Below are 25,458 nucleotides of genomic sequence, written 5' to 3'. Positions count from 1 at the left end.
CATCACTAATTTAGCCAGTTTTGCAATGAAACTGAGTGGTATTGTGTGACAGGCAGAATTTTTTGAACAATGATTTTCATGTAATCATAAGTGGTGTTCTCTTTCTGTGTAATTTGCCATTCAAATGATCGCCCCTGATATACCCTGGTATTGGTCAACACATCAGAATAGAACTTGATAGTTTTAAACAAGCTTGTTGGCGCTCCATTGCCTTCTATACTGCGTCATGTGCTGGAAAGGAACCGTATGCTAACATAAAAGGATCCTTTTTTTTCTCAACCAAAAGTAAAAAAAAAAAATCATGAACTGTGACAAAAATTACATCTATGGTGCTGATAGTACTTTTGCAGGATGGCATGTGGATATTTCAAGCATTAGTAAAATCTGAATGCGTATGCTGCCCATGACACCTGCCCTCGTTCCCGGTACAGGCTTTGTTTTGTACAAGCCCCAGGTATGGTTTGTAACATACAATTCAATCACTACAGCAAAACTACAATTAATTCTCAAGCTGACTGAATTCATACAATTCTTTACATTGTTCACCTCACTTATTTTTTAAAAGCCCTTTGCTATATGTTCCAATCATACATGTTTGACCTGTTCCTTGATTGATGTATAGTTGAGGACTCCGAGGCTAACCAATCATTTCCCGGCTCAAGGCGGTTTACTGTGTTCGGCGCACACAAGAACCCCCTTTGATGGCTACTGGTTGATTGAGTTATTGAGTTTTAGATCAAGAGTAGACAGGCAGTGTTGCGGTCAAGGCTAGTTAGAGGCGGGAATACAACATTTAGTAGTCAGAAGATTGCAGTTAAGTGCTTATCAGAGCACTTTTATTTACAAAAATAGCAAAATAAAATCAAACAAAATCCAAAACAGAACTACTGAAGCAAATGCTGCTCTGCAAAGCAAACGAGGCACAGCAAATGCTGCTCTGCAAAGCAAACGAGGCACAGCAAGTGCTGCTCTGAGTTCCAAACTACTGAAGAACTGCCTCTAAACTCCTGCACAATGCTCACGGATATTTATAGAGGGAGATTCTTAAAGCTATTTAATCCAATTTTTGATCGCATGCAATTCTAATATATATATATATATATATATATATATATATATATATATATATATATATATATATATATATATATATATATAAAAACGTATTAAATAGCTGAGTTGTTTATTGCATTTGTTTTTCCATTTGGAGTAAATTATAAAGCTAGTCCAATGTTTCAAAGTGCCATGTTACATGGATAAAAAAGGATGTCAAAACAGTCTTGTCTGACAGCTCTATAAATGTACAGACTATTTAGATTTTAAGTAATTTGGGGATTTTTGTGCAAATTGTAGCCGTAAAATATCAATAAAAAATACACATTTATATATTTTGGATTTTGTAACAACTTAAAAAGAAAATTACCTGAAATGATCACATATATTTCATTTTCATTGCCAACTGTTTACCAGAAACACAACTACTCTGCTGTCCCTTGCCTAAGTGGGAAAAATTGAATTTGAAAGAAAAAAGCATCCCAAGCCAAGGTCCTTGAACAAAACATTTGGCAACTGTTGTATTTATGGGAATTCCCAGATGGAGGCACAAACTCTTTATTCCAGTGTTGATGGATGACTTGAATCAGAGCTCCACTCCAGGATAAACAAAGAAGGAATGTGTTTGTATAGCTTTGTGTAACTACACAACAGTCCCCTCAAAGAGTTTATACAGACAATAAAACCTGCCATCTACTTTTAGAATTGATTGACACGTTTCAATGAAAAAGACTTCTAGTGGATAGTAATATTTGTAATTTGCGAATTTGTTTCATATTAAAATAGTAAACGACAAAAAAATAGGTAAATTAAAGATAAATTCTCCTAAAATACATACATTTGTATTCCTGTTGAAATTTGGCATGTTTTTTCAAATAGGCAATATTAAAAAGCAACTTGGTTATCATAACTCATGTATGATTATTTTTGTCTAGAGTCGCTTTGTGTCAGTATCTGTTTCAGTTACAGTAGTACATCCTGGACATAATTAATAGAACCTGTACTTTTGATAAGTATCTTTCACACCACAGGCGACACAACAGGAGACGTGAGAGCGACACCAGGGCGACACCGGAGTGACGCGAAATAAATAGAATTGAATCCTATTTTTTGCGATTTGTCGAGAACAGCTTCAATGCACGTGGTCTAGCAGGCGGAAGCAGTATCCAGAATGACGGAGGAAACAATAATACTTGCCTTTGAAAAAATAGCCAGAGTTTTATAACAAAGATCATCACAATTATAAAGATACAGAGGTGAAAGATAATGCGTGGGAGTCCATTTCGAAGAAACTGGGTGAGCCTGGTATGTGTGATTTATTGCCATGTATGTTGAAATACCTCCGGAGAAGACACTCGTAATTTCCACAATATGTTGACGAATATGTACTTGCTCTTAGTGTTATCAATAGCAGTTTTTAATAGTTTTATAGATCTGCCAGTTTTCAGATAGGTCGCATCGCACCTGTGTAGCTTCAGGTGTGTGTATGGTCATGTCACTGCGAAAAATCGCATCGCGTCTGGTGTGTAAAGAATACAATATCTTACATCCACCAGGGGCAGTGTTGCAAGGGAACACGTTAGTAGTTACACACTCTGGTGTACTAGATGTACTGAGAGATAGACATAACTTGGAGACTTTAAAAAGCCTCCGGAATGGGACGGCTGAAACAGAAAATGATAAAAAAAAAAAAAATATCTAAACAAGAAGAATACAGTAGTTACATGAATGTATGTTTCATACCCTACCAAGCTGCTCTTTAAGAAACCATATTATAAAGTGGTATCGTTATTTATTTATTTATTTATTTATTTATTTATTTATTTTGTTATGCTGTTTGTATTCAATAGCTATGTCAAAAGACAACTAACTGCAGTGCATTGTAATGTACTTACTGAATGTCATCACATTTTGAAATGCATTTCGGATGACATGGTGAGGGCCCCACAAGTTTAAAGCCTAGCAACATTTCAAATGTAAACTTCATGGTTTTCCTGCTTCCTATTTATAATTCTGTTTTTTTGTTTTGGGATTGGGTGCAAGTGCCCTTACCTTAAGGGTTTGTTAACATAATCAGGCATTTTTTTTGTGACATCGCAAGTGAATATGAATTTGAATGAGGTTTGTTTGTATTGTGGGTTCTCGAAACCCACTCAAAGACTTCACAAGGGGGATGATAGTGGGCGCAAGCAACTCGTCCCTGGACACAGTGGGTACTTTGATTCTGCTTAACCTGTCCATTCAGGCTCCCAGGAGTTCCTGAACTGGCAAAGCACCACTCTGGATCCAAGCGAGATTATGACAGATAAAGCCTGTAGAAGTTTGCTCCATAAAGTGACGAGTTGTGTATTGTGTGCTACTGTGGCCCTAGCCACAGAAACCTTGACAAACAGTTATATTAAAGTTAAACTTCTTAGCAGCATTAGAAACACTGCAGCTGTGCCTAATTGATAGCGTTTGCAGGGCCAGCTGGGAAACCATTAAATACCATCCTTTCGGTTTTGCTGTTGTTCAGTTATGTGTTTGTTTGAACAGTTCCAAATCCTCCAATAAATAGTGTTTGTGCCTGAATATGAGACAAAGGCAATTAACCTCAGAACTCCCTCCCCCACCCAATTCCCCATCCCAAATGAACAATATGATTTACAAATTCCAACTTCAATGCAATGTAAGTGTTGACATTATACTGAATTTTCACATCATTTCCCTGGCTGAACACTTTTGTTTGAAGACAGTGGCTTTGATTTATTATTCTGCTTTAGTGGGTGGGATTTAGATTCCCTCCCCTTGCAATCTGAAGAAGCTCTCCTAGCTTAATATTGTTCAGACACAGGCTGTCAAAACGCTGTTGCCTCTCTGATACCAACGGATCTGCTGCATACCTTGGTGAGTCTGAGATTTTGTTTAAACTCTCTGCTGTTTCTTTGTTAAGGTTACTGAAAAAGGCTACAGGAATTATTTTGTGTTATACATAACTATACAACACTCAGTGTTGTTTCTTTTTAGTAGTCCCATAAGAAATGTTTTCATTATACGTTTTTAAAGACGCTTGTGTTTACCTAAAAAAAGCAAATTCAAGTTTTACGTGTTGCCTTATTTATTGTCAAACATTGGAGTTTTATATACTGAAAAACTACTTATCATTATGGCACTGCACTGTGTCTGTATTGTAATACATGTTGCCTAACACAAAAACCAAAGGAAGAATTTTGATGAACTCTTTAACTCTTTCAGCACAAAGTAACTACAGAATACTCTACCAGTAATAAACAGTGTCACCTATAGTAAAATAAATGAAAACAGGCATAGCTATACAAATGAATAATCCTTTACATACAGCTAGAGGGGACTGCAAATTTGGGAGTCTTTCCCAGACCTGTCTATTGGTCTACAATTCTGAAAAGGTTGAAATGCTTGCGATTATATACATCATTGCTTGTCTATTTCAGCAAGGTTCAAAATGATAATTGTGTTTAATTTCCAGGGTGCCCATTTCTGTTACAAATTAAAAACAGACAATAGTGAGAATGCTAAACAAAAAAAAAAGTGCTAATTGTGATTGTGCTTCAGGATATTATCTAATTGGCAGGATAATATCTTCCTCAGCACATAAACAATATAGGCAGCAGTGCGAATGCAGTTGATTTTTAGACAAACCCTAAAAATGTTTGGGCACTATGCACTATATTGCCTCTGACTGCACATAAGTCTGTTGTCCACAATTCATTATTATTAAGAAACACAGGCTCCTTGCAGGCTGTTAAAGCTTGCAGTTCAGTAGGCAACAAGTGAAAATATAAAAGTAATACAAATACTAAACTTTTTATTCCTCTACAGTAGCAAATTAAGTAAAAAATATTGTGTTTACCACAGGATCATAATAACATTTTTACTGTTTTTTTTTTTTTTTTTTTGTTTTGTTTTGTTTTGTAATTTATATATCATGAATAAAGCTGTTTTTTGGGATTGTACAGGTAGTGCATGCACAGCCCCACAGAGCGGGGGCAGGGAACTGGGTGTTTGTCCATTCTGGTTAACCAGGTCAGGGGGGTTATTTGGCTTAATTTAATACATGCTTTGAATAAGAACATGGAATGGAGCTGTTGGGGTTGCCTACCTCTGATGTAGAATAAAAGACAAAATAGGCCTACACTTTATTCACAGTAAAGAAAAACAAAAACATGAGATCCACCATCTTGCAGGACTGGAAGGAACTTGTCGAGTCCAGATAGTAAAGGGCACACAGGGAAGCCACTCTCCAGTATCATACACTATTGGTGTTTGTAATGTTGAGTTTGATTGCGTGGTGGTTGTTTTATTTGGCCGACAGATCTCTTTTGCAGTCCTCTCTGGGACTGTTTCAGATCTTGTGCGCTACCATGGACGACCAGCGTGTTCTTCTCCTCCTGCTAGTTCTGAATCTTGTCATTGGTGGAGGGCTAGCTTGCTATTGTGATCGGTATCCGTGGGCATCATGGACCAGGTGCTCCAAAACCTGCAACTATGGAACTCAAATGAGGCAAAGGTGAGCAACAATTAACCTTCATCTCCTTTAATCTTAATATCAACAGTGAAATATTTTGTTAAAGGAGGAAAGTTTTTTTTTTTTTTTTTAAAGTTCCTTCCTCCAAACTGCAGAAAAGATTCCAGTATTTCAGTTTTTGAATATAATATTATCAGATGTTTAACATACCCTCTTCAATCTCTTGTGTGCATTGTACTGTGGTATACTTTATAATGCACATATAATGCAAACAAACACACACTTTAAGACACCTGCACATTCACCAGTCCAACAGTGAGTGCTCCGGGTGCAAGTGTTGTTGTGAATGTGAAACAAGTGCTTTATAGTGGTACAGTGCAGTCCAGGTTTAATGCTGGCTTGACAGAAACAGCTCCCGGATCTTTATCCATCTACAATGACAAACAAGACACAGTTAAAGACAGACAGTACAACACTAAACACTTACCATTTCTCTTCATTCCTCACGGTCAGTCCGTAACCATGATGGAGGAATAGATCACTGGGGCCATTTCCCCTAAATACCCTCCGTCACGCACAATCACATCTCCTCCAATCTGTGACTAACATGTTGCCTATAGCATTAAGGCGCTGACTTCTGGTGGCCCAGCCCCGTTCCTAGCTGGCTGGCTTCCAACTGACCCTGGAATGAACTGCCAAACCATCCATTACGGGGCACACTGCTCCGGTTATACAGTGCCCTCACAGGTTGGGAGAGAGATTGTTGATTAGGATTCATTCGCTCTCTGTCACAGGGATATACGATTATTTTAGCACGCTGAAAAAAGGCATTGCATTTTAAATACAGTCAGATAAGTTTACACAGCCACAATGGTAATCCTGCACTGTTCAAAAAATCGATATATATCGTACATTATTATACTATAACATTTATTTACTAATATTTGAATATTTCCTTAAAGATAAACTAATTGTGGAAGAGCTGAAGAGGTACATTTACAAGTTCAACAAATTAGATCACTATCAATTCAACTCAATTAAAGTGTATGTATAGAGCAGTGATGTCAATTGTATATAGGGATGTCAATTTTGGAAGACTGGTTGGTGCTGAATATAGATAGGATAGGACAGGGGCCAACTGTGGTCCACAGCAGTTGATTAAGAAAAGGCAAGGTTAGAAACTTCTCATTTCTTTAGTGACTTATAACCTGTTTAAATCAGGCTACACAGCTCAGTCATAAGCCTCCCTTTATAAAGTGTAACAAGCAAAGGATTGACCAAAAAGGTAAAGAACAGTATAGTGATGCATATTATGAACTTGTCAAAAGCATGTACGGTTAACACCCATTAAAAATGCGATTAACACCCATTTCCATCATGGTAGCCATTTACAAGGATGATACAAATGAGTATCTTGATAAAACGATGAACTGGTTTGTTTAAACTATGGTACTGTTTTCTCCCAAGAGAAATGACTTATGACGATTACTATTACAAGAACTACTGTAACCAGCTGTGCAAAACTTCAGAGAGCAGAGCCTGCAACCAGGAAGCTTGCCCAATAAACTGTGTGCTTGGAAACTACGGGCCCTGGTCTGAGTGCAGTCCCTGTGCTAATAAACAGGTAAAGGGAAAAAACAGCACCAAACTTTTCTAAGATTCATTTCAATATACTGCAAAATGCTACCAATATTTATACAATAACATGTTTGAAGCACGTAACACATCTGTGGAAAGTCAACTTCATGCTTAATATCATGCCTGTTAATAACACCCTCTCCTTATTATCACCACACAATATAGTGGGAGTCCATGGGGAGGAACTCCTGGTAATAGCACATTGGTTATTGTCATACAGCTAATTTCTGCCTCACTTTAATATCACTTTGGGAATAGCATATTATTCGCACATGTAAGTAAGCTGCTGTACAATATTACAATGTTCCCACATATAAAGTACAGCAGAACGCTAGGTTATTACCATGACTCGGGCTCCCTGTCAAGTGGAATGACAACCATTACCGAATGGGAAGAGCCTCTCTGACTGTCAATCATTGAGCATATATAAAAAAAGCTGCCCTATCAGGGCCCTGCTCTGAGTAGGAAGCCCCTCCTACCTCCTGCTGAAGAGGATCGTCCTCACAGTAGCATATCACTATTTTCTCTCTCACTTCACTGAGACTGGTCAAGAATGCCTTGTGCTTTCTTTGTTCCGAAAATTGGCTGGTTTGTTCGGTTTCGAGCTACAAATTAATTATATACACGGTAAGATACCACTATCAAGTGTTTCTGAGATTGCTCATTTTCCTTAGTCTTGCATCTGTAGTTTTCTACCGATTAGAGTTGGTTTCGACCGCTCTGTCTGAGATTGGCGATCAGCTTTTTATTCTCTTTTAGTTTGTACCGTTGCTGACTATTGTGGTGCTGTAGGTTGACCCCGCAGGCTCGTGGTGCCGTCCTCTACGCCGATTGATGCCGACGCTGATTGACTCGACTATATCAGCCTGGCATTGACCGCGGTCTCCTCGGTGCTGAACTCAACGCTGACTTAACTGGGCACCTGCTTGAACACCCTCCTTGACGCCGACCCTGATTCATCACCGACCACTCAGCACCGACCACTCCGTGCCGACCTCACTCTCCCTCAGCACCGACCACACACTCCCAGCACCGACCACTCAGCACCGACCGCACCCTCCTTCAGCACCGACCACTCGGCACCGACCGCACTCTCCCAGCACCGACCTCACTCTCCCTCAGCACCGACCACTCGGCGCCGACCGCACTCTCCCTCAGCACCGACCACACACTCCCAGCACCGACCACTCAGCACCGACCGCACCCTCCTTCAGCACCGACCACTCGGCACCGACCGCACTCTCCCTCAGCACCGACCACACACTCCCAGCACCGACCACTCAGCACCGACCGCACCCTCCTTCAGCACCGACCACTCGGCACCGACCGCACTCTCCCAGCACCGACCACTCACCGACCACACTCTCCCTCAGCACCGACCACTCGGCACCGACCGCACTCTCCCTCAGCACCGACCACTCGGCACCGACCGCACTCTCAGCACCGACCACTCGGCACCGACTCCTCTCCCTCAGCACCGACCACTCGGCACCGACCGCACTCTCCCAGCACCGACCACTCGGCACCGACCGCACTCTCCCTCAGCACCGACCACTCGGCACCGACCGCACTCTCCCTCCAGCACCGACCACACTCTCCCAGCACCGACCACTCGGCACCGACCGCACTCTCCCAGCACCGACCACTCGGCACCGACCGCACTCTCCCAGCACCGACCACTCGGCACCGACCGCACTCTCCCAGCACCGACCACTCGGCACCGACCACACTCTCCCAGCACCGACCACTCGGCACCGACCGCACTCTCCCTCAGCACCGACCACTCGGCACCGACCACCTCTCAGCACCGACCACTCGGCACCGACCGCACTCTCCCAGCACCGACCACTCGGCACCGACCACACTCTCCCACCGACCACTCGGCACCGACCACACTCTCCCAGCACCGACCACTCGGCACCGACCGCACTCTCCCTCAGCACCGACCACTCGGCACCGACCGCACTCTCCCAGCACCGACCACTCGGCACCGACCTCACTCTCCCAGCACCGACCCACTCAGCACCGACCGCACTCTCCCTCAGCACCGACCACTCGGCACCGACCGCACTCTCCCAGCACCGACCACTCGGCACCGACCGCACTCTCCCTCAGCACCGACCACACACTCCCAGCACCGACCACTCAGCACCGACCGCACCCTCCTTCAGCACCGACCACTCGGCACCGACCGCACTCTCCCAGCACCGACCACTCGGCACCGACCGCACTCTCCCTCAGCACCGACCACTCGGCACCGACCACACTCTCCCTCAGCACCGACCACTCGGCACCGACCACACTCTCCCTCAGCACCGACCACTCGGCACCGACCGCACTCTCCCTCAGCACCGACCACACTCTCCCAGCACCGACCCTCAGCACCGACCACACCCTCCCAGCACCGACCACTCGGCACCGACCGCACTCTCCCTCAGCACCGACCACTCGGCACCGACCACACTCTCCCTCAGCACCGACCACTCGGCGACCTCACTCTCCCAGCACCGCACCGACCGCACTCTCCCTCAGCACCGACCACACTCTCCCAGCACCGACCACTCGGCACCGACCGCACTCTCCCAGCACCGACCACTCGGCACCGACCGCACTCTCCCTCAGCACCGACCACTCGGCACCGACCACTTGGCACTGACCACTCGGCACTCTCCCTCAGCACCGACCACACTCTCCCAGCACCAACCTTGGTGCCAATCTCCCTCAGCACCGACCACTCACTGACTGCTCTCTTCACCGACCGCACTCTCCCTCAGCACCGACCACTCGGCACCGACCACACTCTCCCAGCACCGACCTTGGTGCCAATTGACCCGGCACCGACCGCTCGGCACTGACCGCTCTCTTCTGCGGTACTGATTGACTTGGCACCGAGCGCGCTCCTCCTCGGCACCGACCGCAACAGCTCGGCACCGACCGCAATTCCTCGGCGCCGACGCAATACACTCTGCACCAATTGACAGCCCGGCACCATCCTCGCTCTTCTGGGCACTGACACTGATCGGTGCACCTACGATGCCGACACCGATGCCGATTACTCGCTGTCGATTACCAACACAAGCAGCTCGGCACCAACGCGTTGCTCAGCACAGATGCCCCGCACCATGTTAGTGCGCTCTACAGGGTCCTTTACTGGCTTCCACCGTGCGATCAGTGTGCGGCAAAGCTCCCCAGACAGGATGAACACACTTCCTGCAACAGATGCCTATGGCCAGACCACACGGCCAAGTTGGACTGCTCTCCCTGCCAAAAGTTCTTTAAACGAACAAAGCGCAGGAGGGCAGCCTTCTCCCCAGCGGAGTCTCTCTCCTCGGGGCAGGGGAGAATGAGATCTGTGGTCCAGGGCCCTTCCTAAAGGTCCTCTGGAACCCTGCCTGCCACTGTGACAAGGGAGCTCCCCCATACCCCTGGGTCACCCTCACCTTCCCCACCACCGGTGCAGAGGCTTAGGCTCCCCTGTGAGGAGGCGAGATGGTTGCCGCCTAGGCGGCACTGCTAGAGAGGGCGTTCGCCAGGAGGCAGGCAGCCAGGCTCAGCTGAGCGCCGTTTTCAGGAGAACGCAGAGGCGGTGAGGGCCCAGCAGACCATGCTGGAGACCCTGCTGAAGTCTCAGGGTAGACTGCCCCCTATCACCGGGCAGCCCCAGCTTCCCCACTCCCGCTCTCCATCCCTGGCCCCACATAGACCCCCAAGCCCAGATGAGCTGTCCTTTACAGTGTCAAGGTCGGATCCCTTCCGCATATATCGCAGAGGGAAGAGTTCTGGGCCATGATGCCACGAACATTCCCTGGCCAGCAGAACAGGAGGGGAAGGGAAATCGCTTTTTAAAGCAGAGGGGGCACCCACAACAAGCCCTTCCTTTATGCCAGGACTTCCTGGAGCTAGTTCGCTCATCTTGGAGCAACCTGGCGTCTGCTCCCTCAGGCTCCAGAACAGCAGAGTCCCTGCTACACACTGCAGAAAAAGCATATGCGTCAGCAGCGTAATCAGTCCGAGCGGCAAATGCAATGGCCATACTGGTGCTTTACCAGTCGCAGCTAGCAGCGAAGCTGCAGGAACGGGCAACTTAGACGGATGCAGGAGAGCTTCAGACAGTGACAAAGTCGTGGAGACCGAGAAGATGGCGCAACTGGAGGCAACTACAGACCAAGCAAGAAGGCAGAGGAAGAGCCAGTGGTAAGGTGGCTCTCTGGCTAAAGTTCTCTGGTTGGAAACTGAGGCCGAAGCCTAAGAAAGACGTGCCCCCTCCCAAGCCCAAGGGAGACTGCCCCTGAGCAGCTCCAGCTGCCACCTTCCCCCCCTCAAAACCGGACTGACCAATGGACACATGGCAAGGCTGCACTCAGGAGGACTCCTGGGTGCTATTGACTATGAGACATGGTTATGCTCTGCAGTTCTGCTTAGGCTCGCCACCCTTCAAGGGTGTGCTCCTTACCACCGTCGAACCAGCATGAGCGGTTTTCCTTCAACAGGAATCGCCAATCTTCATCAGAAGAACTCTGTGCGCTTGGTAAACCCAAGCAATGCCCTCATCGGCTTCTACTCCAGGTACTTCCTGGTGTCCAAGAGGGATGGCGGTTTCCAACCTATTCTGGACCCCAGGGTCCTCAACATGTTCCTCAAACAAAGGAAGTTCAACATATTGACTGCACAGCGTATCCTCCAGTCCGCCCAGTCGGGTGACTGGTTCACATCGATTGACCTGCAAGACTCCTACTTCCATGTCCCGATCCATCCCGTGCACAGAAAATATCCCCGCACATTTTCCAAGTGCATGGATGCAGCACTGGCTCCACTCAGGCTGCGAAGTATTTGGATCTTGAACTACCTGGACGATTGCAGGTAAAGAAAATGTACAAATGAGCCAATTTCCAGCACAAAGAGAGCAATTTACGAGTTGTCTCAGTGAGGTGAGAGAGAAAATGGCGATATGCTACTGTGAGGTTGCCCCTCTTCAGCAGGAGGTGGGAGGGACTTCCTCCTCACAGCAGGGCCCTGATAGGGCAGCTTTTTTATATATGCTCAGTGATTGACGGATCAGCGAGCTCTTCCCATTCGGTAATGGTTGTCATCCCACTTGAAAGGGAACAGCATGGCATATAGAACACTGCAATGTGTATGTTCACAACTACATATTTTTTTAATTATTAAAATGGGTTGTACATGTCTAATATAGACTATTTTCTAAATAAATGTTATTAATAAACGGTAATGTACTCAATGCAGTGCTAGAGTTCAAGTTAAAGAAGCAGAAGTGTCCACATGTGCCTCTTTTTCGGGTTCTAATACAATACAGTACCTAGTGAGACAACCTATAGAAATAATACAGCAACAATTGCATCCTTAAAAAATAAATAAATAAATAAATAAATAATTTATTATAATTAGTTACATAAAGCCTGCTTGGAAATTCAATTGAATAACAGAAAGGGCTTCAATAAACAGTACCTGTATGCTTTCACAAATGTAAACCTTTGCTGCAAAGTAAATGTGGTCTTACATATTCATCTAGTTTGCAGTTCAATCAGACATTGAAATCATTGGTCTTTTTAAGGGTATACTATCGTGTCCTTTATCAAATATCCAAAGTGATTTTTTTTTTGACTGATTTCATAATTTGTCTGATATGTTAAATGTATTTTCCAGTGTATTTCTACACTGACTTTCCCATCTGTGTGTGAATAGTAGAAATGTTAAAACACACGCGTTTGTTACAGTTTCGAACCAGGTCAGTGGTGCGCCCCAGCCAGTTTGGAGGCCAGCCCTGCAGTGACACTCTGTCGGAGTGGAGGGTTTGTTACCCAGATAAACTCTGCAAAATAGAAGAGATGGACTGCAGTAATAAGTTCTCCTGTGACAACGGTATGACAAAACTCCTGGAAATCGCACCTAGAAAGAAATCTGCTGTAAAGTAAGATACTGTGGCAGTGTCCTCCAATCATCTGCTCTGCTCATTACTTTTAAATCAAGTATTGCTGACAGTCGGGTTGTGTCGGTACACAAGGCTTTCCTCCTCAACCCACTTGAGTGCAAACTCACTCATGAGCCCACAAGGTCATGCAGTGCATCTACCATAGTTCACCATGGTTTGACATTTGTTTAATATGCTTCACCATACCTCTCTGGGATAAATAATACTTACCTCATACTTTCACTGTTCACTTTACAATGCTGTTAATACATTTTGGGAAGCTTTTATAAGGCCAAGATTGGCAACTTAGCATACATGATCCTTCGACTCTGCCTTTACTGGATGAGCCATGGTAGAATCCTTTTACAAAGCGTGTCCAAATCTAACTCTCACTGAAGGTGCTATTTTACTTTGTTTAATGCATTTGTAATTTGAGAGGGTGCTGTCGCTGGCCAGGCTGGTTACTGGCAGGAGGGAGACTCAGAAACACAGAACTGCAGTTAAGGTGTTTATTAACAAAAACACAAACAAAACACAGGAACAAATAAACAAGGTGTAATGACCAAAATAAAAGGTTTAAACATAACAAAACAAATCAGAATCAAATCCAAAACACTCAGGTAGTGCTACCATGGTGTATTACTTATCTTTATTCAGGCTAGGCATTAACTTTCACTGAACACTCCTTCCAAAACTCTATTTCATCCTGACACATTAAATTTGCTTGATTGTTATTCACCAATTATTGGTACAAATAAATAAAAGTACTGTGTGGTGGTGAATTTGTTGCCCATTTTACCCAACTCATACCCCATTGCTTACTAAATATCTTTGTAAGCTTGAAAAGACATTTGTTCCAACAAGTATTTTAATTTTCAAATTGTTTTATTTAGTAGTCTGTAATGATCCCCCTCCTGGTGGCTGATGGGTTCATAACGCTACCATCAGCATAAGACACGTACTTTCCTCTTGACTGGAGAGCTTGCTCTTTAGTTGACTGGTAAGGCGTTTGTCTTTTAACTGCATGGTCTCAGGTTCACGTCCTAGTCCTGCCGTTCCATGCAGCTCAATGGAGTGTAAAACCCTAGCGTTACAAGTCGGCAATTGATTGTACCCTGTTTTTCTCCCAATTTGAAATGGTCAATTGTATTTAGGCTCAGCTCACCACCACCACCACCCCTGCGCTGACTCAGTAGCAGCGAGGACAAACACACACTGTCCCCTGAAATGTGTACTGTCAGCCGATTGCTTCTTTTCACTCTGCAGTCTCACTGTGCAGCCACTTCAGAGCTACCGCGTCGGAGGACAACGCAGCTCTGGGCAGCTTACAGGCAAGCCCGCAGGCGCCCGGTCAATCTACAGGAGTCACTGGTGCATGGTGAGCTGAGGACACCCTGGCCAACCCAGCTCCCCCCTCGAGCGGTGCTCAGCCAATTCTGCGCCGCCCCCTGGGAACCCCTGTCCACATTTGGCAGTAGAATGGCCTGAACTCAAACTGCCGACCTCCAGGCTATAGGGCACATCCTGCACTCCACACGGAGAGCACCTTTACTGGATGCGCCGCTTGGGAGCCCATTTACTTTCAAATTTTGAGGTATAAAAATTATTATGTTATAGAAAGAATGATAGTGGGAATGGCACCCTTTAAGTGTAGCATCTGCTTTTGGGTTCCAGGTCGATGTATTCCACCAAACTTGGAATGTAACGGTGATGATGACTGCGGAGATATGTCGGATGAGAAACACTGTGGGAGAGTAAAGAAGGTTTGTACCCGGAGTTACCACAGCATCCCCAGCGTTCAGCTTATGGGCAGTGGGTAAGAACTTGGGAGCCTTGTTTACACTTACTGCTGAAACTCGCTGTACATGTAGTATCTGTGTGGACGTGTGTGTTTGTGGCTGAACATGATGACACCCTTTGTGTAGAAATGAAAGGGCATGTCTTTATTTTGTGTGGTATCTTTTATTGACATGCAATTTGGCATTTCACTGAAACTTATTAAAATATAAAAGAACAAACAACTAATAAATATTCAACAAGTGTGCTTCACTGATACTCAAGGAAATGTAAACCCTGTCAAAATGGTTTCATGCTCACTACACCTATCCTGCTTTGAATGTTAATTAATAAAAAGTCTGTTAAGTGCCTCTTTAAATGAATCAATCATGCTGTGGACTGTTTATGACGTGTATTTAAACAAATTGCACTGTACTGTTTTATCACACGATTTGGAAACCCAATGAAAGTGAATAATGTTTAAAATAATATTTATTACCAGAAATCAGTATCGTGAAATAAACCTGTCTTAAATGTCTCTCCTTTAGATTTGATATCATGGCAGAAGAAATTCGAGGGGATGTCCTTGAGAACAATTTTTATGGAGGCGTTTGCAACACAATAAAAAACAAGGACAAAAGGCAAACTTACAGGATTCCTGAGAACCTAGAAAGTGTCGTTTTTCAGGTAAAAAAAAACAAAACAACAACAGCAAAACAAACTACTGAAGCTGCCTTTGTTTGCATTTAACAGTACATTGGAATTCTACTTTCAGGAAAGATAATTGATCAAAATGTTCGTCTTGAAGACAGAAATTGAACCTGAAATGGTCTTGTAGAATACACTTATCATTTGTAATAGTGAAGTGCACACATCTAATCACAGTGGTACAGTACATAGTTGACTTTCAACGTATTATTAAATGAGGTTAAAGTCAAATGTTAACATATACATTTAAACATTATTGGCTTTAAAACAACAACAAAATTTAAGAAAATGTACATGTAGGTTGCTGAAAATTACAACACAATTTTAGTTACAGAAACGTAATAGTTTTATCCAAGTCTTAAATTAAACTTAAGAAGAAGTAATTAATACATTAATTGTAGGCTTTTTCTTACATTAGGGTTTTGATTTTTTGACTTTTTTTTCAGGTTTAAATGTTTATATATAATCAAACTGCACAGTAAATTAATTGAGAGCCCACCATATTGTTTCTTTGGAATGTCCATGTTTTGAGTTTTCAAAATCAGAAAATTAAATAACTTAAATATCCCAGCTATCTTAACTGCTATATTCTTGTTGTTGTTCAGATTCACTTTGGATTTCATTTTCTGTTTCAGTCATCACATTCTGGAGAAAAATGTAAAGTTAAAGGAACCTTGTGACCTCAACATGTCCTGTCTCTAAGAGTAGAACTGGAACGCCAGTGTAACAATTAACCGGTCCCCCTGATACAATTGTTTACAAACATTTATCTTGCAAAAACATTTACACATTAAGTACATTGCAACTATGCAAAATAACATTGTAATTATGTGTAAGTCCACATGTATTTATCAAGTAAATAATTAGAGACACAATGTAAAGTGCAACCAGAAATACATAAATACCACACTGATCAAATGTCATTTTCTTCTTAATGGCCACCGATTGCTTCAAACTTTAAAATGCTACCACGTTGTAATAACTGAGACAGAACATGAAATGCAGTGAATCTGAACAAGAACAATAGCCAATACATATTAGAAAATGAATTTGTTATTCAACTGCAGTTCTAAAAGAAAAAAGAAGCATGCTCTCTGGTTCATTTGTGCTTGAGGCCTTTGTTTGTTTACGCAGATGGAGCACGTGGAAGATTTTGAGACTGAAGCTGAGCCTACCTACAGTGAGCCAGTGGAACTGGCTAGTGAACAATCTAACGACGGTCAGTTCAGCACACAGAGTTCAGATTTCTTATGGATTCCAATCTTTTACATCCGTAGTTCCCGTACACGCTCACAAGGTTCCTCATCCTTCAAAACAGCTGTCAAAGCCTCGCAACAAATGGTGAGTGAAAGACTGTACAAAACCCCGAAGGGTGGCAATACTAGTACACAAATAACGTTGACACCATACTGTGATGTATATATAATTTTATTCTGCATAATGTCCTGAATAGGTAAGTGGCTATCTGGTGAATTATTATAATATTGCACTGTGTGTGCATGGCCGTAACTAGCTATGAGGACACCGGGGTAGTGTCCTTGGTTGTTTTTTAGGATCATCAATGCTGAAGCTCATGTAAAAATTCTGGTAAAGTACAAAAGATTTCTTAATTCTGTCTGCTGGTTTGCTGTGTAACATAGATTTGGAGGTTGAATAGTCAATACCAAGCAGTCATATAAATACTGCCAGCTAGAGCTTGAAACCTAAGTTTCACACACACACACACACACACACACACACACACACACACACACACACACACACACACACACACACACACACACACACACACACACACACACACACACACACTATCTTCACATGCTGGGCTTCAACAAAATACATTTGTTGAATCATTATTGTGGGGCAATGTTTTCATTTTTTTTCAGGATTCAAAATTCTTCAGAGTTCATCAAGTGGTTGGAGTGTCAACATTCAAAATGAAACAGGCCAACCTGCACCTCTCTGGCCCATTCTTGAGAGCCTTGAGCAGTCTGCCCTTGGAGTACAATTACGCTTTATACAGCAGGATATTTCAGGACTTTGGGACCCATTACTTCACATCTGGTACATTAGGTGGCCAGTATGACCTCCTTTACCAGTATGATAGAGAGGAGCTGAAGAATTCAGGTGAGTGGGAACAAAATCAAAGCAGCTGCTGGGAGCTGACTAAACAGTCTTTCTGAAGTTATGGTATTGTCAAACACCAATGTGAAGCGATACTTCACACAATAAATTTTTTCCAGTATCTTGAGAACACAAGAATTTATTTCACATACTGTAAATCAGTAATTTTATTATACTTTACCATGATACTAACGCTTTATCAAGTATTTAATTTTCACTCTTCATTGCCATTTCATATTCTATGGTAGACTGTACATACCAGTATTGTTGACACACACACACACACACACATATATATATATATATATATACATACATACATACACGTCATGATACTTTTTTGTCATACCGATAGATCTAGTTTTAAATTTGCAGGCATGGAGGGGGGTGGGTTTATATTACAGATACTTGTTATTTATGAAATTTCACTTGGTTCCAATATTCAGGTGTTACAGACTCCCAAGCCAGTGATTGTATATTGAAAGAAACCACAAAGGTGTACTTCATTTTCCCCATAAAAACTGTAAAAAAAACATGCACCTGGAACAAGATGTCAGAAAAGTATGAAGGTGAGAGTAAATCACATTTTGCTTGTTTTTTTTTTTTTAATTCATTACATCAAAAAAGGTAAAACTATATTTTGTCTTGAGCTGTTTTAGATATTGTTAATTGATGAATGCAGATTTTCCCTTTAAAAAAAAATTAGCAACGTAGTCAGAGCTAGCAAAACACATTGACTGACCCACCCAATTTTGTTGGTTCAGCTCTCAGTACATCTTATAAATTGTTTGAATTAAATACCCATATTTTTGAGTAGATGCATGTAATTGTGCCCATAGCTGCAGGTGTATACAGACACATCTGGGCCTACACCTATAGTATGCTGTGCAAGAGAGCTACGGAGTTAGGAAGTCTGGGCACAATAAGCTCTGAAGGACCTTTAGAGTCACAAATGACAAATATGTATTGCAATAATAAAGCTCCATAATTGGAACCAAACTGTGTTCAAGCTGCTCAGCTGTCATGTGTTGATATCCCCAGGTTCTTTTCTAAAGTCATCTCAGAAGTCTATTTCAATGGTAAAAGGAGGCAGGACAGAGTATGCAGCAGCGCTGGCTTGGGAAAAAAACAAAGTCCTTCCAAGTAGTACCATTCATAAGGACTGGATTGAGTCAGTAAAAGACAACCCAACCATTGTGAATTATAAGGTTAGGGAAACAATAACATCCTCCTTTTGAATTTACCATGCAAACATTGGCAATTGTACATATTGGGTTAGATTATCAAAGCTTTTTTTTTTTTTAGTAAATTTTAAGAAAAATAGGAAATAGAGTACTTAAGTAGTCCCTAAGTAAAATGCCTCTATTGATAATTATTGGTTTGGTAACTATTACCTTCTTGATTAAATAAGCTAAATAACTATTTGGAGTAAATAGCTTTGACAATGTAGCCCATTTAGTTTGTTATATAAATATGTGCTATACCGTGCTGCAGTATACAATGGTAATTACCACAATGTTAATGTTTGGATTAAAGGTTCTACAATTGTTACATATAATACCTCATTTAATGGTATTATAATGGTATGGGATATTGAATCATGATCAAAGACATTTTAAAGAAAAAAATAATACGGCAGCAGGTAGTTGTATATTAGTATGACACAATAACAAATATGTTTTACATTCAAAGCTCTGTAACACCCTCATACACAAATCATACAATAAAACCTGTCTAAACCAGCCCCTCTACAAGCTGGCATTCTGTATAATGACTGAGAAACCCTGAATGCTGTCAGAAAGCCCCAAAAACCTACATGGAGGTACAGTACGATCAAGTGAACATCTTTCTCTGGGAAGAGTAGGCTTGTGCTAAAAACAGGTCAAGATTTTGTTGAGGCATTGTCTGTAATCTCTGGCACTGCCCTTTGTGCCAGGTATTATTGCTTAAGTATAAACTATGCCAAATCTATTGCTTGTTTAGTGGACCTTGAAAGCATTCTTCATGTTTCACATACCACATTGCTAATTTTAAACTTGGCTTTATAGCTACGAACAGATAAGTTAACATGGGGATTTACACCTGCATACATATACCAACTATTATCGTAATCTGGCATGGCCTAAAGGGTAAACTCTCTGAACGTTTTTCTTTCTGCCAGCTTGCCCCCATTCTGAATCTGGTGCGGGGCTTACCCTGTGCCACGACGAGGAGGCAGAACCTGGAAAGAGCGTTGATGGAATACCTGGAGGTGTTCGACTCCTGCAAATGCAATCCTTGCCCCAACAATGGCAAGCCTGTGCTGTCTGGCACAGAGTGCATGTGTGTCTGCCAGACTGGAACCTACGGGGACAACTGTGAGAAACGGGCTCCTGACTACACTTCAAGTACAGCACCTCACCTTCTTCATCCTGTGAAAACCACTCTTTGCCAAGACATAATAACGACTTTAATAGCTTGCAATGCTGTTGTTAAAAACGCATGGCCAATCCACTCTTTTTGGGATTCATAACCTCACGTCAGGTGAAATGAAAACATCATCTGGGACCCGAGTTTGCAGAAATGCATCTTTGGGACAGGGGTAGAGGCTCTAAATGTGGTTTTGCTTCCATGTTTATTTGTTTATGTGTAACCGCTTGTGAGGCTTCCTACTGTAATGCTTTGGTCGTTTGTCACAGTGTAAGAGACAAAAGTAAACAGAGATTGGATTGGCCTGATTGTGAAAACCAAATCATGTTTTCTGTTGTAATTAGGTATGACTAAAATGTTGGTCAGATTGGTAGTGCAGTGGAGAAGTTGACGTTGATCTCTGTTTTAATCGCTGCAGATGCGGTGGATGGGTACTGGAGCTGCTGGGCCCCGTGGAGTGCCTGTGATTCGTCCATGAAGAGGAGGAGGACACGGGAGTGCAACAACCCGTCTCCAATGAACGGGGGCAAGGCCTGTGCAGGAGACCAGCAGGAAGAAGCAGACTGCACCATCTCTCTTTTCCAGGACCAGTAAGACATAATAATAATGGACTACAATGGCAAGCATTCAGGAGGCATGTGACGTGGAAAAGGGAGTTCTACAGTACAGTATAATGTAAATCTCAACTGAATCAATAAATGTTTAAAAACTAAATAAATGGTATGATTACATTTTACATACACACAACCCATAAATATCCTTAATGTTTTTATTGCCCCTTTTTGAACATACTATATCAGACACAATGAACTTTAGGATAAACTTTTTGGGGGAAACACGGGTTGCCTTTTTTTATATTCTGAATAATCAACATATCCCTGAAACACAAACTATTATCATGATCAGAGAAGACTGTTTAACTGAGCTGTAGTGCATGGTCTCAGGCATTTCATGTTCCACCCAAACAAGCTCTGTTCATTGTTTCTTAGGGGAGCTGTGTGTAGAAATGACGATGAATTTAAAACAGAGGGTGAGGAAGAACTGTTACCAGGAACTGAACAACCTGGGTGTTCACAACCAAAACCACCAGCTAACAGCTACCTGAGGGTAAGATGTGTATGAATTCACCAGTCCTCCTGATTTGGCTCAACAAAGAAGGTCAGCGACCTGAGACCTTGTGGTTCCCATGCAAATCCTTTACACAAAATGGTAAAAGTAGTATTACTAAAAGTGGATTGGCGGAAAAATGCTTCAGTTCAATGATGCGTTGACTTCATTTACAGTTTCCGAGAGAAAGGGGAGGATTAGCCACCCAGGGGCATTCCCAAAATACAATAAATTATTACCTGGTTGATCAAGATAACAACTGCTGCAGGTTGGGTGAATTTGAAAAACAAAAAAAATCTGTTATAGAGCAATTGCTACTGTGCTGTCAGATAGACTCAGTCTTGTTTTTTTATGCTTTCAGACAAAGGAAAGGCTGTATAGATTTGGTGAACAGGTGGAAGTGCTTTGTTTCACTGGCTATGAAGTTGAAGGATACCCATACTTCAGATGCTTGCCTGACAGAACATGGGATAAGAAATCTGTGGAGTGCATAAGTATGTCACTAAAACGAAGCTAACATATATTACAGCTTAATTTGTTTGATGGAGTTTGCGATTGTCTGTTCGATTGGCTTACTTTACTGGCCTTACTTGAATATAAGTCGATTATGTTGCGTGATTTCACCTTTAGCAAACTTATAATACAAAACATTTTCACAAAAAAAAAAAAAAGGTTGCTTAATACAGTTTCCTGGTTTTGCTTTTGCAGAGAACTGTTTTTTGCTGCTGCAGTAAATGTGGATATCAAGTTCTTTGAACTGAGTGCTTTGAATGAATATACCCATACGTGTTATATTTTAAAGTCACTGCATCTACGCCAAAGAAAAAGTATGAATGCTTAAGAGTGAATTCAACCACTACATACTGCACTGTTTCATGATGCGTTATTTCCTTATTATTTGTCATTATTCAGTCAGGCAACTCCCAGGCAAAATATACATATCCCAAACATGTCACTGCTTTTGCAAACAAATACAAACAGTGAACGCTCATCAACAAGCATCATAGATCAGAACACATGCCTAGCCTGACTCAGAGTATTAAAGTACCTGTTGTAATTACACCAATTGTAATTAATTTCCCCATATTAGAGACGAGACGCTTTTTCTCATGCATATGCATGCACTGGTCAAGTATTTGGACATTTAAGAATGATAAGACTTTTCTTTTCTTTAGAAAAGTCTTGCAGTAGACCAGCAGTTGCCAGTGGAATTTCCATATCTCCATTCAAAGATGACTACAACATTGGAGAAGACATTTTCCTCAGCTGTGCATCAGGGTTTCGAATCAGTGGCACCAGGTCTTACAGATGTGCACAGCATCTAGACTGGGAGCCTGGGGTTTATAGCCAAATAACTTGCGAAAAAGGTATTATCAATTTTCTTCTAATCGCTGTTTTCATTTGGATACATTTTTACTGCTCACGAGCCTTTAAATGCATGTGTCAAGTCTACTGCAACCACACAACACTGAGGTTTTTAAAAGAATCATCAATTTACTTAATTCCCAACCATTCTGACATTGCTTTATCAACCCAGGGATGGACAGACTTTACCAAAATAACGAATAACAAATCACAAGAGAAATTATTGGAAAGTGTGTGTGTATATATATATATACACACATACGTATCGCTTATATTAGTTTTTTTAAAAACTCCTTATCTACACATAAGAAAGCAAAATGGCAGACAACAGAAAATACACTACAAAACAAAGATGCTGCAAACACTAAAATCACCATAAAAACTATGCTTTCTGTGTTTTCTGACTTCCTCAAATCAAACAAATCCAACTCGACGATGTAAATAAATTCAATCGTCGCAAACTCAATGAACACCTCCAAGAATTCTATGCCACAGTTAGAAAGTCAGATGAACAGTTCTATGCCAAATAAACTTTAATAACTGTGCGCTATGGACTTCAAAAACATAACTTGGGCCCCTTGGGAAGAACTACAGTTACCTGTGGCTTCGGGCATTATAGTCCCGTTGGTAACTATAGTTTTTCATTTGTGGGCCATAGTTTCCCACTATATGTCTACTCTACAGTCCATAAATATGTAGCTTTCTTCCATTTTACAGCAAAAACATTTGTTCCTGATGCCGAATGCAAATTGGGAGAGAAGCGAGCTGGTTCTGAATGTGTATGCATGTCACCTGAACAAGACTGCAGGTAAGTGTATTTATTTATTTATTTATTTTCCTGTGCAATCTTAGGGTACGCCTAATATTAAAAATCTCGCCGCGACCTGACCCTTTAAATATTTTTACTCAGGCACTGTAAGAGACATAATCTAACAACAGAAAATAGCTTGGACCCCAAAGAGTTAATGCATTATAGCAGACCTTATATCGCAGTTATTATATGTGACGGAATGTAAAACCTGCTCACATTTTAATGTTACATATTAATTGCTTTAGACAATTGACTTATTATACCAGGTTAATTTACCAGACACACAGTTGAAAAATTATTACCATTATCAATTTCAGAATTTGTAGCAATACAGAGGAATAAACACACATTTGTTTTGGATTTCTGTTTTTTTTTTCTAGGTCCTTTGTAGAAGATATCTGCATATTTGATACAAAAACTGGTCTTTCTTTGCTGAAATCCTCCTGCGCCATTCACGCTGGAAGGTGTCTGGGAGAGAAGCTGCAATTCCTCAGTGAAGGTCCTTGTCCAGGTGGAGCTGCCCTCGAGTGGGCTGAATTCAGGGCTGGCTTGGCTGATAAGAGTGAGAAGCGCGAGTCCTGTGGGCTGGACACCTGCTACGAATGGGAAACATGCTCATGTAAAGATTCTTAATTCTATGAGGATTTAAAGATTATTTAATTTTTTTAAATTATTATCTTTTAAATGGTTTTTTCTTCATTATGTGTGCAAGCCTGTAGCATACTGATTTGGTACCTTTTCATATATAGATGCTTGGACATTTGTTTCTATGCAAGCTTGCAACTCCTAGCGAGTGCCATGCTGCATTGGTTTGAAAATGTGAATTGAAAATACGCCATCATAAGACATTTCTTCTATTCATTGTATAGATACTGAATTGTCATGCTTTATACAGCATGCATGCAATTTAAATGCTCATACCCATTTTTTCCCCCCAGACTCAAAGTGTGAGTGCCTGTTGCCATACAACTGCCCCAAGGATGGAAAACGCTACTGTGTTGAAACTGGGACAACGAAAAATAAACGTTCTCTGAATCTGTGCTTCGTGGGGGCAATGAAATGTGCCAAACTAGAAGTGAATCTTGTGCATGATGGACAATGCTGATGATATATGTATGGAACAGAACAAGAGCTGTCTTATTGCAAGGGCTGCAATTAATTTACCATACCAGGGATCGTGCTTCACTGGATCCATCTCTAATCGCAATATGCTTTTTCAGCCATAGTAGCAATAGGTTACTTATTCTGTACTTACTCTATATAGGTTTGAGGTTTAACATTCAGTTATTGGCTTAATAACCAAATTGAAAGAATGTCATCACACGAAATACACTTTTTAAATAAAAATATTGTATTTGGAACATAATATATCTGAACGTAGAAGGGTACTTCACTATGCTTTGTTATTTAGTTTTGTTTTGCATTCAGATTTTAAAATAAAAAAAAAAAACATCTTTGATCTTTTCCTGATCATGCTTTGTGTATTTTATTCTTATCTACGGTTTACGGAATCACATAAATCATACCTGTAAACTAAACTTCTCGTATGAAATCTCCTGCTGTAAACTAAACTTCTTGTATGAAATCTCCTGCTAAGGGGATAAAGTGAGGTTGGTCCTAAGTACATATAAGACAATTTACAAACAAGAGGAGGCCATTTGGCCCATCTTGCTGATTTGGTTTTTAGTAGCTTATTGATCCCAGAATCGTCAAGCAGCTTCTTGAAGTATCCCAGGGTGTCAGCTTCAACAACATTACTGGGGAGTTTGTTCCAGACTCTCACAATTCTCTGTGTAAAAAAGTGTCTCTAGAGTATGAAATCTTTCATAGCTTCCAAATAACATGTTTTTTTTAAATATATCAACCTTTGCCTTGTTGACATTTACAATGTTTGCTTAACAATTTCTAAGAAATGAATGCTAATAAACCGAAAATGTGTCTGAGTCCTCCAACATTGTCCACTAATCAATAAACCAAATTATAAAAGGACTACACAGTGTAATATTCATTGTTGAATAAACAATACACACACACACACACACACACAGGAAA

General features: G+C 41.7%; 1 protein-coding gene across 3 annotated transcripts; it reads left to right on the top strand.

Moving 5' to 3' along the window:
• Positions 1–3,456: 3,456 nt before the first annotated feature.
• c6 (complement component 6) lies at positions 3,457–25,114 on the top strand. Of its 3 annotated transcripts, none has more exons than XM_041229141.1 (18): positions 3,457–3,939; positions 5,397–5,578; positions 7,004–7,160; positions 12,910–13,054; positions 14,778–14,919; positions 15,428–15,566; positions 16,722–16,928; positions 17,477–17,717; positions 18,161–18,283; positions 18,756–18,922; positions 19,876–20,101; positions 20,542–20,713; positions 21,113–21,230; positions 21,592–21,724; positions 22,406–22,597; positions 23,313–23,403; positions 23,787–24,025; positions 24,345–25,114. In XM_041229141.1, exons 2-18 carry the CDS (start codon positions 5,433–5,435, stop codon positions 24,509–24,511), a joined length of 2,805 nt encoding a protein of 934 aa, XP_041085075.1. In that variant the 5' UTR covers positions 3,457–3,939; positions 5,397–5,432; the 3' UTR covers positions 24,512–25,114. The 3 variants fall into 3 exon arrangements, with proteins under 3 accessions (XP_041085075.1, XP_041085066.1, XP_041085083.1); XM_041229132.1 differs by having other exon boundaries at positions 5,384–5,578; XM_041229149.1 differs by lacking the exons at positions 3,457–3,939; positions 7,004–7,160; positions 12,910–13,054 and having other exon boundaries at positions 5,496–5,578.
• Positions 25,115–25,458: the final 344 nt, after the last annotated feature.

This window comes from Polyodon spathula, chromosome 2, assembly GCF_017654505.1.
Source record: "Polyodon spathula isolate WHYD16114869_AA chromosome 2, ASM1765450v1, whole genome shotgun sequence".
NCBI classification, from domain to species: domain Eukaryota; kingdom Metazoa; phylum Chordata; class Actinopteri; order Acipenseriformes; family Polyodontidae; genus Polyodon; species Polyodon spathula.
Note: the sequence above shows the minus strand (reverse complement) of the source record. Positions and strands in the feature narration are given on the sequence as shown.

Bases quoted from the DNA above. Each gene is read 5' to 3' on its own strand.
- c6 (XM_041229141.1), top strand. From the start codon at position 5,433: ATGGACGACCAGCGTGTTCTTCTCCTCCTGCTAGTTCTGAATCTTGTC. The intron at 20,102-20,541 runs GTACAGCACCTC...TAATCGCTGCAG, and splicing joins GGCTCCTGACTACACTTCAA to ATGCGGTGGATGGGTACTGG. The intron at 23,404-23,786 runs GTAAGTGTATTT...TTTTTTTTCTAG, and splicing joins TCACCTGAACAAGACTGCAG to GTCCTTTGTAGAAGATATCT.